This window comes from Pan troglodytes, chromosome 4 (genome assembly GCF_028858775.2).
Source record: "Pan troglodytes isolate AG18354 chromosome 4, NHGRI_mPanTro3-v2.0_pri, whole genome shotgun sequence".
Taxonomy (NCBI): domain Eukaryota; kingdom Metazoa; phylum Chordata; class Mammalia; order Primates; family Hominidae; genus Pan; species Pan troglodytes.
Genome location: NC_072402.2, coordinates 135,618,427 through 135,635,623, shown reverse-complemented (window position 1 = coordinate 135,635,623; position 17,197 = coordinate 135,618,427). Strand labels below are relative to the sequence as shown.

Sequence of the window (17,197 nt, the reverse complement as noted above, 5' to 3'; positions counted from 1 at the left end):
CAGAATAAGCATAAAACTTTCAGAGAGGAAATCTGGACTTAATCTGATATTACAAGGGCTTCTTCATGTGACTTAAAGCCAGTTACCTCAATGCTTCCATTCTTGTTTAGGACATAAAAATAATTTGTACTCTTCACGTTATCCTGATCAGGACTGTTGGGAAGGGTGAATGAAGTTGGTAAAAAGCTCTGATTTTCTGAGAGAACTTTAAAATAAAAGGTATAATATCCATTGGCTGCTTAAGGCAGTTTATTTGTTTTATTCATTTTTACATATTTTAAAGGCCATGGTGTGTTTCACTCTCCCTGTTGCACGGGGAGCAAAATCCCCTAAACTCCAATTCCATATTCCATTCAGGAAAAAATGTAAGACTTACGAGAGAAAAATGGCTCACTGATTTAAAGTAAATTTTTTTTAACTTTTATTTTAGGTTCAGGGGTGCATGTGCAGGTTTGTTATATAGGTAAACTTGTGACTTGAGGGTTTGGTGTACAGATTATTTTTTCACCTGGGTACTAAGCGTACTTCCTGACAGTTTTTTTTCTGAACCTCTTCCTTCCCACCCTCCTCCATCAAGTAGGCCCCAGTGTCTGTTGTTCCCCCTTTTCTGTCCATGTGTTCTCATTATTTAGTTCCCACTTATGAGAACATGGAGTATTTGGTTTTCTGTTCCTGTGTTAGTTTGCTAAGGATGATGGCCTTCAGCTCCATCCATGTCCCTGCAAAGGATATGATCGCATTCTTTTTATGGCATAGTATTAGATGGTGTATAGTAGACACTGTTGTTTGCCTCTTTAGCAGTCATTATTCCATTTTTTCTAACAGAATCTTAATTGAATTCAGTCTTTCGCCCATCCCCAGATCACTTAGTGGAAGCTGATTAAATCCCCAGGCAGATCCAATCATGGTAATCCTTTGCTAAGTGTTTGATTCTAGAGCAAATCCTTTGCTAGTGCTTGATTCTGACTCCCATGTTGTTTGAAGATCAACTATATATTGAATTTAAAAAACATCCGAAGCCCTCATATCTGAACCCACCAATGAAGGAGGTATAAACCCTTAATAGGGTTTTTAATTTGTTCATGCTTGTGCTGAGATTAAAATCATAAGGTTTAAAATAAATACAACGTAGGCTGGGCGGGGTGGCTCACGTCTGTAATCCCAGCACTTTGGGAGGCCGAGGCGGGTGGATCGCCTGAGGTCAGGAGTTCGAAACCAGCCTGGCCAACATGGCGAAACCCTGTCTCTACTAAAATACAAAAAGTAGCTGGGTGTGGTGGTACATGCCTGTAATCCCAGATACTCAGGAGGTTGAGGCAGTAGAATCACTTGAACCCAGGAAGCAGAGGTTGCAGTGAGCTGAGATCATGCCACTGTACTCCAGCCTGGGCAACAAGCTAGACTCCATCTCAAAAATTAAATTAAATTAAAAATAAAAAAAATTAAAAATGTAGTTCTACTGTCAATGTGGAAAAGTAACATCACATTGTTTTATTATTTCAAAATTTATTTAGGAACATGTAGATTACATACAATATGTTAGTTTTATATGTTTAAGAATATGTAGTCTCATTTCTTGTCTTTCTGCAGCTACAAAGAGCTATCATTTAGTCTCGATAATTTCCTCCTGTAATCAGATCATTAAAATCTGTTGGTTTCCTTTCAGAATGGCTTCTTTATTAAGTTACCAATTTTTGTCTCAAGAATGAACAATTTAAATTTCAATGTGTAATAGCAGCCAGCATCCCAGAAATGTTAGAGCCTGTAGTATATTGCAAAAATAGCTATAGTTCTTCACATCTTTTTGCCTGGCCTGTCACCCAGGAGAGGGTGTACTGCCCCAGCCCTTGATGCTGGACTCAAACACATGAATTTCTTTGGCCAATGGGATGTTAACAAATATGATGCAAGCAGAAACTTGAAATGAGTTTGTACATTAGAACTTGCTCTTTGGGACCTCTACAACTGCCATGAGAAAGACATGCCTGGGCTAACTTGGACCCAGAAGACGGATGAGATACATGTAGAGCAGAACCAACTCAAAGATGCATGTGTGGGTCCTGCCAAATGGCAGCTATATTGGCAAGCCTAACAGAGATCAGTCAAGCCCAGCTGGATCAACTGAACTCTGTAAACAGATGAGAAATATTTATTGTAAGCCACTACACTTGGAGGTGGTTTGTTACCTAGGAAAAGCTAGATACAAGACCCAACTTGGGCCTCAGCAATTTACCTCTGAATCATTTAGGAGACTTTTGGTTGTAACCAAAAACCCCAACTTAAATTGGTTTAAACAACAAAGAAATTTATTTCTGTCACATAGCAGCAGTTTCAGAGATACAGCAGACACCATTTGTGGTAAGTTAACAGATCTAGCTCCATTTCTTTGAGATGGCTTCCGTTTTGCCCTCCTTTGTGTTAGCTTAGTATCTTATGCTTCCCCAAGATGTCTGTGTACAAGCAGCAACTGTGATTATATGTCATTGATGTCAGTAAAGAGATAGCACCAACCAAAGAGAAAAAAAAATTATTCCCATTAGTCTAATTGGGTTACCTTAGGTCACCTCCCTAACATGGACCATGCTAATTGATTTATGCCAGGCCAAGCTCACTGCACTCCAGCCTCGGCAACAGAGTGAGACTCAGACTAAAAAAAAATCATAGGGAAGAGAAAATATGTTTACTATTCACTAAGTGGTTCTTCACAATGGTCTTTATCCTAGTTGCCTTCATACTGAGTAGGCTGAGGAGGAGGAGGGGAAGAGAAAGGGAGGGTCTTGCTGTCTCAGGGGTGGCAGAGCGGAAGAGGTGGAGGAGGTAGAAAGAGAGGCAGGAGAGGCGAGTGCATTCAGTGAAACTTTACAGATTTTACATAGTAATTTTTCTGACTTTTTTTTCATTTTTCTAAAAACGTTTTACACAGTACCATTCCTTCAACCCTTTGCTTTAGTTTCTGTGTCTATATCATTGAAGGGTCCATGTCATAAAAGAAGTCAAAAGCAGTCTTGAATAATCAGAACCCTTCTCCAGATGTCTAATGTCCATTTGTTTTCTATTCTGTTTCTATGTTTTCCTTCTCATTATCTGGCACTGATTTGGAAGGTTAATTCCTCTGGTGTGGTGTCCATTAGCTCTTGATTTCTCCAAGATCAGTATCCTGAAACCCTTCACCCTCCCACTTTTTTTTTTTTTTTTCCATATCCACATCTCTTTCATGATTTCTTTGATTGACTCTGTCATAAATCCTGTGAAGTCATGCACATCTGAACAGTTTTCTCCAGCGGGTATTTGTTGTTTCAGGTTTGATGGTTTCACAGTTTTTAATAATGATGATGGCATCTTCAATAATGCAATCCTTCCACACTTTCATGGTGTTCTCTCTGTTGGGGTTCTTTTCCACAGTGTCGACAATCCTTTCTAAAGAGTACTGTGTGTTATGAGCCTTAAAAGTCCTCACGATCCCCTGATCTAGAGGCTGAATTAGAGATGTTGTGTTTGGGGATAAGTAAACCACTGGAAAAAGCATCAATGGAACCATTGTAGAAAAAGAGTTCTCATTGTCCAGGCCTTCTTGTTGTACAACCAAAAGACTGGAAGCTGGTGTTTATCTTTTCCCTTCAAGGTTAGGGGGGTTAGCAATTTTATAGATAAGGGTAGTCCTGATAATAAACCTGACTTCATTTGCACAAAACAGTAGAGTAAGCCTATTCCTTCCTGCCTTAAATCCTTGTGCTTGTTTCTCTTCCTTATTAATCCATGTTCTTTGTGGCATTTTTTTTTCCAGAATAGGGCACTATTGTCTGCATTAAAAGCCTGTTCAGGCAGATATCCTTTCTCCTCAATGATTTTCATAATGACGTCTGCTATATTGTCTGCTGCCACTTGCTTGGCAAAAGCTACTTCTGCTATCTTGACATTTTTGAAAGTGAAACCTCTTTCTAAAAGTATCAAACCAATCTTTGCTGGCATTAAATTCTCCAACTTTAGATCCTTCACTTTCCTTTTACCAGTTGTCACATGATGACTTTTCTTTCTTTCTTTTTTTTCTTTTTTTTTTTTTTGAGACACAGTTTTGCTCTTGTTGTCCAGGCTGAAGTGCAATGGCGCTATCTCGGCTCACCACAACCTCCGCCTCCCAGGTTCAAGCGATTCTCCCAGCTCAGCCTTCTGAGTAGCTGGGATTACAGGCTGTGCCACCATGCCCGGCTAATTTTGTATTTTTATTAGAGATGGGATTCCTCCATGTTGGTCAGGCTGATCTCAAACTCCTGACCTCAGGTGATTCTCCCACCTCGGCCTCCCAAAGTGCTGGGATTACAGGCGTGAGCCACTGTGCCTGGCTGACTTTGCTTTTTAAAAATCGTATTAGAATCTAAAGGTATGCCTTTCTTACAGCAATCCTGCATTCCCACAGAAGCTGCATTTTCAATGAGATAAAAAGGCATTTTGCAAAAAGTGCAAGATTTTCACACCTGCTGGCAGAGCTGCAGCAATGGCTTCATGAATTTCACATAGAAGCTGCATTTTCAATGAGATAAAAAGGTATTTTGCAAAAAGGGCAAGGTTTTCACACCTGCTGGCATAGCTGCAGTGATGGCTTCATGAATTTCCTTTCCTTCCCCCTGCTTCCAGGGCAATGGTCCTTAGTTTCTGGATTCATTTATCTTGAAATCGTGGGCAACTGCAGCTGCAGACATCAATTTATGATACATATCAAGTAATTCAACTTTCTTTTTTAATGTCATGATATTTCTCTACTTTGTGGGAGCACCCCCAGTATCACTAGTGGCACTTTGTATGGGTCCCATGGTGTTATTAAAGGTTCATGATATTGCACTAAATACGATAAAAAACACACGAGAACTATAAGAGATCACTTTTTTACTGAGATACACAATTTACTGGAGAGACAAACTGCTTATGTGAAGATGGTGAGCATCACACGACACTTTAAATGGATACTCATAACACTAGAGTTCACTGCAATAGCAACAGGAGATGGCTACAAAATTCTTACACTAGTACAGTATGTACTCTAATTTTATGCAGTTATGATATAGTATTACATCTTTTGTTTACATTTTTCTTGACTGCAAATAGTGCCATATGTTTATGTGCATAAGTTTTGGCAAATTTTAACTTCTTATAATAGATTTGTGTATACTTTGTGATAGTAAACAATAAAATAGATGAGTATCTACAGGTATTTTATGCATTCATGACATGCCTAACTTTTTCTTAATTTTTTTTCAGTATTTCTAGGTTACATGGTTTGTCTGGGAGTTTTTTCAAATTGTCACAAAGGTTCAAAACATTTTCCAATATATTTACTGAAAAAAATCCATATCTAAGTGGACCTGTGCAGTTCAAACTCATGTGGTTCAAGGGTCAACTGTACTAATAAAGAAGTTTTGTAGGCCATTGACCACTGTCTATGAAAAAAAGTTTTGAGTCACTCACCTGATAATACAAAATAGATTTACATTAGCATTATATAAGGAAAAATCAATAAAAATAACTCTAGTCCCTCTTGTGATCCAGCTGTTCAGTCGAAGGTCAATGAACTTGTTTTTGGTTTCAGATTTCGATTTTGATAAAGTGAAAATGTATCCCCCATTTCGGTAAACACCAAGAAATCCCCAGTGCCAAGGGGAGTTGGTATTAGAAGTAGAATATCTCCATCTGTTACACATAAAAAGAATAATGGTGAAATGACAAAGCCCAACTGAGAAGTATTCTAAGAATTTAAATCGATCTTTGGTTCAAAAGTAGTAGTTTTTTGGCCGAGTGCGCTGGCTCATGCCTGTAATCCCAACACTTTGGGAGGCCGAGGTAGGCGGATCCCTTGAGCCCAGGAGTTCGAGACCAGCCTGGGCAATGTGGTGAAACCCTATCTCTACAAAAAATACAAAAACTAGCCAGGCATGGTGGCATGTGCCTGTAGTCCCACCTGCTCAGGAGACTGAGGTAGGAGGATTGTTTGGGCCCGGGAGGTTGAGCTGCAGTGAGCTGTGATCATGCCACTGCACTCAAGCCCAGGCAAAAGAGCCAGACCTTGTCTCAAAACAAAAACAAAACCAAAAACAAACAAAAAACCAAAACAAAAGTAGTAGTTTTTAAAAAAGCAGTAGTAAATTCATAAGTATTCTAGTAATTTTAAAGCAAGACAATGCATTAAGGATTAAAGGATTATGATTTAATTAAGATTTAATGTAGTTTTTACTTTTTAATGCATATGGTGGGCAACACCACTGGACTAGGTGCTATGAGATAATTTTTCAAAAATCCATAACTTTTCAAAAATTAGCTGGGCATGGCAGCACATGCCTGTAGTCCTCGTTATTCAGGAGTCTGAAGCAGAACTGCTTGAGCCCCGGAGTTCAAGGCCGCACTGAGCTATGATTGCACTACTGCACTCCAGCACTCCAGCCTGAGTGACCAAGTAAGACCCTGTCTCAGAAAAAAAAAAAAAAAATCCATCTGTTAGCTGTGGTGGCATATGCCTGTAGTCCCAGCTACCCAGGAGGCTGAGATGAGAGGACTGCTTGAGGCCAGGAGTTTGAGGCTGCAGTGTCGATGATGGTGCCTGTGAATAGTCCCTGCACTGTAGCATAGGTCACATAGTGAGATCCCATCTCTAAAAAACAAAAAAATCCATCTGTTGTCTCAGGGAGCTTAGAATCTAGAAAATGACAACTGTTTTTTTCTTTAACAGGTTGTTTCTGTTATGAGATGTTTAGTTTTTGAGCAGGACAAAACTATCAAGAGTTTTGGCTCAGAAATGGGTAAAAAACGTGCTTCATAATCTGTCTTGTAAATGTAACATATTGTTTATAAATGCTCAATAAAAACTTTGTTACAATGTCCATGTTGTTACGTAGATATTTTAATGAAAGTACATAAAATCAAAGTAAACTGTGTATAACTAAATTTTGGACCCCGTGCAATGGCTCATGCCTGTAATCCCAGCACTTTGGGAGACTGAGGTGGGCGGATTACTTGAGGCCAGGAGTTTGAGACCAGCCTGGCCAACATGGTGAAACCCCATCTCTACTAAAAATACAAAAATTAGCTGGGCGTGGTGGCGCATGCCTGTTATCCCACCTATTTGGGAGGCTGAGGCATGAGAATCTCTTGAACCCAGGAGGCGGGGGCTGCAGTGAGCCAAGACTGCGCCACTGCACTCCAGCCTGGGTGACAGAGTGAGACTCTGTCTCAAAAAAAAAAAAAAAAATTTTTTTTTTTGTTTCTTCTTTTTATTTTTTAACTTAATTACAGGATATCCAAAAAAAGAAAGCTTTGATTCCTCATTTCAGTCTCTCTATTCAGTTCCCCAAAAACAGATTTGAAAGGTTATTCAAAGATGCACTGCTTAAACCTGTTCTACTAATAACACTATGTTTCAGCAGGGAGGGAAAGAGACACCACTAGGAAAAAGTACCTATGTTTTAATGAAACTTCCATAGTTGTATTTTTGAGTGTTTTCCACACATGACTATTAAGTGGAAACAGGAAGATCTGTTACACCAGATCTCTCCTAGCTTCCAATTTTTTGTTTTTAATTAGTGAATTTTACATTTTAGACAAGCACAAATTGATTCTTTTTTCATTGTTGAGGATTAACAGATATTAATTCACAATTCCAGTATAGAGATTATAAAATAAACCTAATTGATAGTGTTAATTTTGGTATTTAATAAAGTATTTGTACTTATTATGAGAATTTGGAATATTAAAATTCTTAAAAGATTAGTCTTAGGATTCCAATTTAAAAGGTGTAAATAATTGCTTTATCTTGTAATTTGGGGTTGAAAGAAAGTGAATAGTACTGTAATAGTTAAGAGAATGGGCTGGGTGTGATAGTGCACACCTGTAATTCCAGCACTTTGGGAGGCCGAGGCAGGTGAATTGCTTGAGCCCAGGAGTTCGAGACCAGCCTGGGCAACATGGTGATATCCCATTTCTGCAGAAAACACAAAAATTATCTGGGTGTGGTGGCATGTGCCTGTAGTCCCAGCTACTTGGGAGGCTGAGGCAGGAGGATTGCTTGAGCCCCGGAGGTCAAGGCTGCAGTGAGCTATGATCTTCACTGAACTCCAGCTTGGGCAACAGAGCAAGACCCTGTCTCAATAACAATAATAATAATAATAACAATAATATAATAATAATAATGTATCATCATACTTATGAATGTATTTGATTTATAAGAATCATACAAGTCCTCAGGAACACTACAAACTCATACAAAGAAGAAACAAGTTAAAAAAAAAAACCCAGCAATGATTAATCCTGGGAGTTCAAGACAGGTTGTTCAAGAAAGGAAATATAATCACTATTCATATTTATAATATAAACATTGACTAATGATTGACAATAATTATGATATAACTATATTGAGATGCTAAGAGGAACAGGAAGAGTGTGTGTAGAGGGGTAGCATAAGAGAGCTATATGACGGATCACCTTCCAAGACAGAAAAACAATAGAGGCCAGGCGCAGTGGCTCACACCTGTAATTCCAGCTCTTCGGGAGAGCAAGGCAGGAGGATTACTTGAGACCAGGAATTTGAGACCAGCCTGGGTAACATAGAAAGACCCTGTTTCTACAAAAAATGAAAAAACTAGTCAGGTGTGGTGGTGTATTCCTGTAGTCCTAGCTGCTACTCAGCAGACTGAGGCAGGAGGATTGCCTGAGTCAGGAGTTTGAAGCTGCAGTGAACAATGATTACACCACTGCACTCCAGCCTGAGCAAGAGAGTGAGATCCTGCCCCTAACGAAAAAAACAAAAACAAAACCAAAACACAACTGTAAAATCAAGTATAAGGTAGCAGTATGAGGATGTAATTTAGAAAGACAAAGTATATACCAGAAGAAACAACTATAAAAGAGTTAAAAGTAGCTGCTTCTGGAGAGTGGAAATTATGAGTAGGAAAGGGTAGGCCTTTGTAGATATTTGTATCACTTTAATAAATATCAAATTACAAAAAAATGTCTATTCTCTTCTCCCTATAATTTTTTTTTTTTTTTTGAGACGGAGTTTTGCTCTTTATTGCCCAGGCTGGAGTGTAGTGGTCCGATCTTGGCTCAATGCAACCTCTGCCTCCTGGGTTCAAGCGATTTTCCTGTCTCAGCCTCCCAAGTAGCTGGGATTACAGGCATGTGCCACCATGCCTGGCTAATTTTTGTATTTTTAGTAGAGATGGGGTTTCACAATGTTGGCCAGGCTGGTCTTGAACTCCTGACCTCAGGTGATCCGCCCGCCTCGGCCTCCCAAAGTGCTGGGATTACAGGTGTGAGCCACCACACTTGGCCTTTTTTTTTTTTTTTTTTTTTTGAGACTGTGTCTCACACTACCGTCCAGGCCAGAGCGCAGTGGCATGATCTCAGTTCACCACAGCCTTCGCCTTCTGGGTTCAAGTGATTCTTGTGCCTTAGTCTCCTGAGTAGCTGGGACTACAGGTGCTTGCTACCACACCTGCCTAATTTTTGTATTTTTAGTAGAGATGGGGTTTCACCATGTTGGCCAGTCTGGTCTCAAACTCCTGAACTCAAATAATCCACCTGCCTCAGCCTCTCAAAGTGCTAGGATTACAGGCGTGAGCCAATGGTTTTCATAAGGCTCTAAAAGCACAAAGTGTGCACTGCACTGATACCAGCAGCTTCTGTGTCAAGGAGTGCCAGTGGCACTGCGTTTTCACATTTCCTTCCTTTTTTTTTTTTTTTTTTTTAGGGACAAGGTCTCCCTCTGTCGCCCAGGCTAGAGTGCAGTGGTGTGATCATAGCTTGCTGCAGCTTCAACCTCCTGGGCTCAAGTGATCCTCCTGGATCAGCCTCCCGAGTATCTTGGACTACAGGTAAGCAAGCCCCACCACACCTGGCTAATTTTTAAATTTTCTGTAGAGACTAGGTCTCAGTATGTTGCCCAGACTAGTCTCGAACTCCTGCCCTCAAGCAATCCTCCTTCCTTGGCTTCCCAAAGTGCTGGGATTACAGGTGTGAGCCACCATGTCCAGCCTCACATTTTCAATATAAAGTGTACACATGAGTCTACACCAGCACTAGCCTCAGTCACTTTGAAACACAATGGCCATAGCATCTTTGTAAAGCATCATCAGATGCAGTCCCTGTAGAGCATAACTGCCCCATTTTAGTAGGGGCAGCAACAGAAAAAAATCACTGAAGGAAGCCAGAATGAGAGAGGAGGAAAGTGACAGAGCACACCTAAGACACCCCCACTAAGGATCCCAGATTGTCTTGGGGATGTGTTGTGGGCATCTAGCCACAGCCAGAAAAGCAGATTGACCATTTTAGAAGCAAAAATGGATGCTTTGCCCTGTGTCCAATATGACTAAGCAGTTCATATACCAAAGTCAGAAAAAAGAAAACACTTTGCATCCTAAAGTAAACAAAAAATAATAGGTTCACCCTTCCTTTTCTAAACACTGCTATCTCCACATCTTCCTTTTTTACTATTGTTGAAACAGTTTCCTTACCCTTCCAGGACCCAGCTGGTGTTACTTGGAAGACACATATCTAAAAGATACAACAGTAAATGCTAGAAAAAGTTACAGTATAATTTTATGCTACTTACTCAGTATTAATTTGAAGGCCAAAATTAGAGAGGTCTTCATTTGCAGAAGTATATTTGCCATAACATTCACTCATCAAAGACTGAAAAGAGGAATAGACTTTGCATGTGTTGTTGCGGACTTTTAGTTGACGAACTCTGGGAACTCCTAGAAGTATATTTTCATAGTAGATGCGACTGCTGTTCTTTAAATTATACAGCTGCTGGTTATTGTACCATGAATCCCAGTACAGACCTTCCAAAAGGGGTCCTTCCATAAACTCCACAGAGAAAAACAAATGTCATGGGAAAAATATTTTCATGTCAACAGAATCTACATTCATAACATTATGCATAAGAGATTTTGAGTATGAAAATCAAACTATTGACCAAGCTACCATTAATGGTAATGGTAATGCTAATGAAGCTACTGTGGATGGTTAACACTCATTAAGCATGTACTGTGTACTAGGCACTGCTCTAAGCACTTTACAAGCATTAACTTATGGAATCCCATAGCCCTTCTTCTCTCTTTATATGAGTAAATCGAAAATTTTCTTCCAATACATGAGTATCAGAGCTGGTCATAGCCACACATCATGATTTCACTCCAAAGTTGTCTGTACCCCTCCTCCCAACCCTCCTCCCCGACTCTGGCCATGGTGCCCGCTACTCCTGGCTCTGGCCCTTGCTGATCGTCCTAAGATGAACCCAAGCCCAGGGTTCATTTACTTCCTCCCTTTGTCTTCTCTGCCACTGGCCACATACATGCTTCAGAAAACACAATAACAGTGGCAAGGTGACCTCCACCTCTTTTATTATTGTTTCCTATTTCACCTAGCCTAAACCAACCATCTAGGATCATTTAGCCCTCATCTCACACTTGCCCTCTTCCAGGAAATGACCCTGTCTCCTTGATAAGTTTCAAATTCCTGCACAGCATTCATGATATGAACTCTGTCCAATTCATAATTTGGCCTTTTCCACCTCATCTTCCATATGCTCACAATACCAAACATAGCTCCACATGTAGAATTACTTATAGAACATATTGTTCCTTCTTCCTAAAATACCCATCCCTGATTCATGCTTCAAAATGCAACTAAATTGTCATCACCACTGGAAGCGTTCTCTGCCTTGTCCTTATATGCCCCAATGTGCATATGCCAGGTTTTGTGACCTGGGATAGCTGACACTGCTGTCCCCTTAACTGTTCTTTCCTCATAATGTGAGCATGTTGCTATGTTAAATGTAATGGAAAAAGCAAGTCTATTCCACTGCTGAAGGAATGATTCCCTTACGTAAGTAAAAACACCATGAAATTATATTCTTATATGTACATTTTATTATATACTGTACCTTACTGTAACACATATAAACAGTAAAGGTTTTATGCCAAAACCACATATATTACACTTTCTGGGCAATTAAAGAAATTTTTAAGAGTAAATTTCACTATACACAATTATAGACTAGATCCTAACCCTCACATAGTAGATGCAAGTCTTCTATTTAACAAATGAAATGAGAATGTCTAAAAAAATCAAAAAAAATTTTTTTTTTGAGATGGAGCCTAGCTCTGTTGCCCAGGCTGGAGTGCAATGGCATGATCTTGGCTCACTGCAACCTCCACCTCCCGGGATTACAGGTGGCTGTCACCATGCCTGGCTAATGTTTGTATTTTTTAGTAGAGACGAGGTTTCACCAAGTTGGTCAGGCTGGTCTTGAACTCCTGACCTCAGGTGATCCACCCGCCTTGGCCTCCCAAAGTACTGGGATTACAGGCGTGAGCCACCGTGCCTGGCCAAAAAATTTTTTAAAAAAATTACAAGAATAGTATCAAACTGAGAACACAGGCTCTCAAAAACACTTACTGGTTGGTTGTTTCTAATAGTTTAAAGAAATGACATTTATTTTTATTCATTTCTTCAAAAGATATTCATTGAGTGCCCACTATATATGCCAAGGGTTCATGGACTACCTAAATCTACTTCATCCACAGTCACAAGATACTTTACCTTCCAAAAATCAGTTACGCTGCGAATGGACTTAAAGTTGGTTCTTTCTTCACCAGGCACAGAAGTGTCCAAAAATAGAGATGACATAACCTTGTTTAAGTAATACATATGTGGGTTTACCATCCCAAAAGTCACTAAGGAGAATAATTTTTTGTTTAATAATTTACATTTAAAAACTCAGCTTATCAGGATTAAAAATGTTATATTTTGTTCTCAATTTTGAAAATTAAACTTTATTAATCTAATTATAAAAGTAATAATTTAAAAAATCCAAACTAGAAATATAAAAAGTAGGATGTGGTTTCTAGAATTAGTTTGGCAAATATTCTTCAGATATTTCTTTATGCATACACATTTATAAAGAAAATAATTTTATCTTTACAAAAATGAGGACACATTATACACACTATTCTGCAAGTTGACTTTTTCTCTACATGAGAGTAAGGCAATATAGTATGGTGAGTGGTTAAGGTTACATGGACTTTGAATTCAGACAGATAAGGGTGTGAGTCCCATCACAGGGATAGTATCTCTTACCCCCTAGTTTTGTTGTGAGAAGTGAGATGATGCACACAGAACATTTTAAACTGTGTTTTGGCACACGATGAGTTTTTAAAAATATTAACTAGTGGCAGGGCGTGGTGTTGCACCCATAATCCCAGAACTTTGGGAGGCTGAGGTGGGTGGATCACCTGAGATCAGGAGTTCGAGACCAGACTGACCAACATGGTGAAACCCCTGTCTCTATTAAAAACATACAAAATTAGCCGGGCGTGGTGGCACAGGCCTGTAATCCCAGCTACTCCGGAGGCTGAGGCAGGAGAATCGTTTGAACTCAGGAGGTGGAGGTTGCAGTGAGCCACTGTACTCCAGCCTGGGTGACAGAGCGAGACTGTCTCAAAAAAAAAAAAAAGAAAAAGAAAAAAAATCATATTATAAATGGAGATTCAGGTTGCTGTATTATATTAAAAAAAGTGTTCTTTAAAAATCTCTGAATAATGGGATTATAAATGATCTTTTTATTACATTTTTACATTTTCCAAATGTTCTATAGTAAGCATGTAGTTTTCATAACCAAGCTTTTATAAAGCAGTCTAAGATATCTTAATTTATAAAGTTGCCTACAGTTATCTTTTTTTTTTTTTCCTTGGGACAGGGTCTCAGCCTGTCACCCAGGTTGAAGTGCAGTCGTTGCAATCACAGTTCACTGCAGCCTCGACCTCCTGTGCTCAAGCAATCCTCCACCTCAGCCTTCTCAGTAGCTAGGACTACAGGGGTGTGCCACACCTGGCTAATTTTATAGTTGTCTTTTCAATCAAGAGCAGACTCAAACTCACCCCTACAACACCAATTAATTACTTAATTGCTATACAATTGCCAGTGTGTAGCACATACCAACATGAGACAAATGCTGCCAGTGAGCTTTCATCTACTGTTATGTTGGGTGCCATCAACAAATGCTCTTTAATACTCCTCTTTGCATATTAAGCCAATGCTATTGACCCACAGGTAGGAGGAATGCAGGTTGAGATGTTTTCCCAGTCCTCCTTAATTATTTGCATTGACTCAGCACAAACATATTTTTTTAACTGCAATAGGTCAGTGAAAAGAACCAAGCTAATGGCAGACACCAAGATGAACTTTGGCCTCATTTGTACTTTGATTTATGAAACTCAGCTGATGTGTCTATATGACTCTAAACAAAATCAAATTGCCGTTGCCAACCCAAGGGATGAATTATGTTCAAGAGAGAACTGCCAAATTAAAGGAATAATTCTAATTCAATCAGTATTGACTATGGAAGCTTCTTACATTTGCGATGTAAAACTTTGCCCCTTAAGAACTGAAAATAGTCAATTTCTAAATGAAATGAATCTAAATGAATTTAAGATTATGTTTAAACGTGTCACTGTATTTTGAGTTTTAGTAGCCTGACAGCCTGTGGTTTTGAAGTTTGTATGTTTTATTTTTCATCTCCACATTTTAACTTCTTAGTTCAAACAAACAGCATCTTTATATCTGTGTACTTACATATACATAGGTTTATTAAAAAAATAAAGTAGAGTAACAATTCCTGAAGTGTGGTTGTAATTTCTACTTCCTTTCTGTAATGCAACTTATGTTTCGAAGCCCCTGTGAGATATAAGACAAAATTTTTCTTTACATTATTATGTAATTTATAAGTGACAACAATGGAAAAACCACAGCCACTTTTAGTCCTTACACTGCGGGGAGGAAAGCTCCAATAGCTTCTGGCTATTTTTCAATTCTTAGTTTTACAAGGCAGGGATAATTTTTTTACTATATACTATTAATAACAGATTTTTTTTTTTTGAGACGGAGTCTAGCTCTGTCGCCAGGCTGGAGTTCAGTGACGCAATCTCGGCTCACTGCAGCCTCCGCCTCCCGGGTTCAAGCGATTCTCCTGCCTCAGCCTCCCGAGTAGCTGGGACTACAGGCGCGCGCCACCACGCCCGGCTAATTTTCGTATTTTTAGTAGAGATGGGGTTTCACCATGTTGGCCAGGATGGTCTCGATCTCTTGACCTTGTGATCCGCCCGCCTCGGCCTCCCAAAGTGTTGGGATTACAGGCGTGAGCCACTGCGCCCGGCCACTAACAGATTTTATATCATGATGTCTTCTCGCCAGTCTTAAGATGAAAAAGCAAAATACGAAACAAGTAAAACCTCTCATCTGTCCTAACCGTTTTCTCCACCCTCAATACAGCTTCTTGGGAAGGCTGGTTTCTGCTGGACGGGGGAAAAACACCTCGGCCTGAATTCTGTCAAGATCACGACTCCCCAGATCAACCAAGGACTTTAGAGACCGGCCTAGCGACGGTCACTCGACAGCAGGTGACAACGCCCAGCTCGAGCCTCCGGCAAGAGGCGAGCGCCACCTCGCTCAGGGCTTCAGTTTTCCCGTCTGTGCAATGGGACCATCTGTCCCTCTCCGCTTCCCCAGGGGAGGCTGTGAGGGCTAAAGGTGTAGGCAGTCACATCTCTCAAACGAATTTGGGGCCGCAGAGTTCCTTTCAGGGTGTCTGGAACTGCCAAATCGCCCCTGTCCCTCCCACTCCTTAAGAGGACCCCTCACCGCCGCGGTGCCACCGTGACGCCTCAGCCATGGCGGACCTGCACTACACCGCCCGTTCGTTCGCCTGAGGCCGCGGCGCTTGCGCGCTAGTCTTGCGGCGCGCGCTGCCCGGCTCTGACGCCTGCGCGAGCCCCCAGCTCCTCCAGGGCGGCTAGCTACTCGACAAGTTGTCAGCGCGGCTGCGCCGCAGGAGCCCGGGAGGCCTTTCGCCCGAGGCGGGCTACGGGCTGCGGGGGTCTGGTGCGGAGGGCCAACTTCTGGGAATAACCTGGCTGTGGGCTTAAAAATCGTAGTCATTCATTATCACGGGCTTCTCTCTCTCGAATACCTTTAACATTTATCGCCTTGTTAGTCTCCACATCCACCTCCGTGAAAGGTAGGTATTTTTGTCCTCATTTTAGGCCTGAAGAAACCGAGAAGCTGAGAAATGAAATAATTCACTGGAAGTTGGGGCCAAGTCTGTTGGATGCCCAAGCCCAAATTCCTAACCGTGACCCCACGCTGCTGCTGCTGCTGCTACTTGCAGAAACTGGTTATTAACCGAGAGCTGTTGCTGGAAGTAGCTTCCAGTCCCCTGCCCCCCTGATGTAAAAATAGATGAAAAACTCTGCAGTGATTATGTGAAAGGGCAGGCCGACACAGGAGTCCTGGGGCCCAGACCCACATCTGACCCAGAAGCTTTGCAAAGATGAGAAGGTTGGTAAACCAGCTATAGAAAAGGCCAAACTAATTTGGCTGTAAATTAAGGCAGCCAAAAGCCCTCCAGGATGTAACACCAGGACGGATTCTCGTGTTGATAAAAAGGAAAATAAAATGGAATCCAGTCCAAAGGCCCCAGGGAAACCTGCAAAGAAAACCACTAACCAGTTTTGAAAGTAAAAGATAAAGCCACTTTTGTTATTTCCCTGAAAGAGATGTAGACTGCTGTCGATAAATGCTGTTTTATGTGTAGATAAAAAGCAAAACGGCCACACAGTAGTGAGGGTCAAAAACTACCATCGATGAGAGGAACAGGAGAGGCCTCGCAAAAGGCTGACAGCCAGTGAACTAGAAGCCCGAGAGGAAAAAAAGCTTTAGAATAGTTTTAACAAAAGGATTTGGGCTTTCCTGTACTGGGACTCTCAGCTGTTCACAAAATTATGCTTTCTAAAGTAACAGATTATCTGAAATTGAAATTATTAGAGGAAAAACACCCATATATAGGTATTCAAATTTACATAATTTTTTTTTTTTTTTTAGAGATGGAGTCTCGCTATATTTCCCAGTCTGGCCTCAAACTCCTGATCTTAAGGGATCCCCAGCTCAACCTCTCCCAGCAGCTGGGACTACCGGGCTGTCAAATTTACATTAACTATGAGAATTAAGCAGGTAACCTCTAGAGACTATTCTTATTCCTTTGAGCATAACAGACTGAAAAATCCTGAAAAATTAGAAACCTGTTTGGTTAAAACAAAATCACAAATTCAGTAGATTCAGTCCTTTAAGTTCTTGTGATTGCCTTTGAAGTGCAAACCAT

The 17,197-nt window shown here is 40.5% G+C and overlaps 2 protein-coding genes across 23 annotated transcripts in view; one reads left to right on the top strand and one right to left on the bottom strand.

The window, feature by feature from the left end:
* PKD2L2 (polycystin 2 like 2, transient receptor potential cation channel) overlaps nt 1-15,978 on the bottom strand; it is a 53,632-nt gene extending 37,654 nt beyond the window's left edge. For 10 of the 22 annotated variants that reach the window (XM_054685179.2, XM_016954569.3, XM_054685180.2 and 7 more), the window contains exons 1-5: nt 15,682-15,807; nt 14,617-14,718; nt 12,586-12,719; nt 10,592-10,848; nt 5,461-5,682 (exon numbers count right to left, since the gene is read on the bottom strand). In XM_054685179.2, coding sequence (XP_054541154.2) covers nt 5,461-5,682; nt 10,592-10,848; nt 12,586-12,719; nt 14,617-14,718; nt 15,682-15,712 — 746 coding nt within the window. In that variant the 5' untranslated portion in view covers nt 15,713-15,807. Of the gene's footprint in view, nt 1-5,460; nt 5,683-10,591; nt 10,849-12,585; nt 12,720-14,616; nt 14,719-15,681 lie in introns of all 22 variants that reach the window. The other 12 variants (XM_063810701.1, XM_063810697.1, XM_063810700.1 and 9 more) reach the window with 5 other exon arrangements.
* The window catches only part of KLHL3 (kelch like family member 3), a 270,492-nt gene continuing 269,070 nt past the window's right edge, over nt 15,776-17,197 (top strand). Inside the window, exons 1-2 of the mRNA XM_063810711.1 lie at nt 15,776-16,057; nt 16,921-17,049. The gene's annotated coding sequence lies outside the window, so the exon portion shown is untranslated. The remainder of the gene's footprint in view (nt 16,058-16,920; nt 17,050-17,197) is intronic.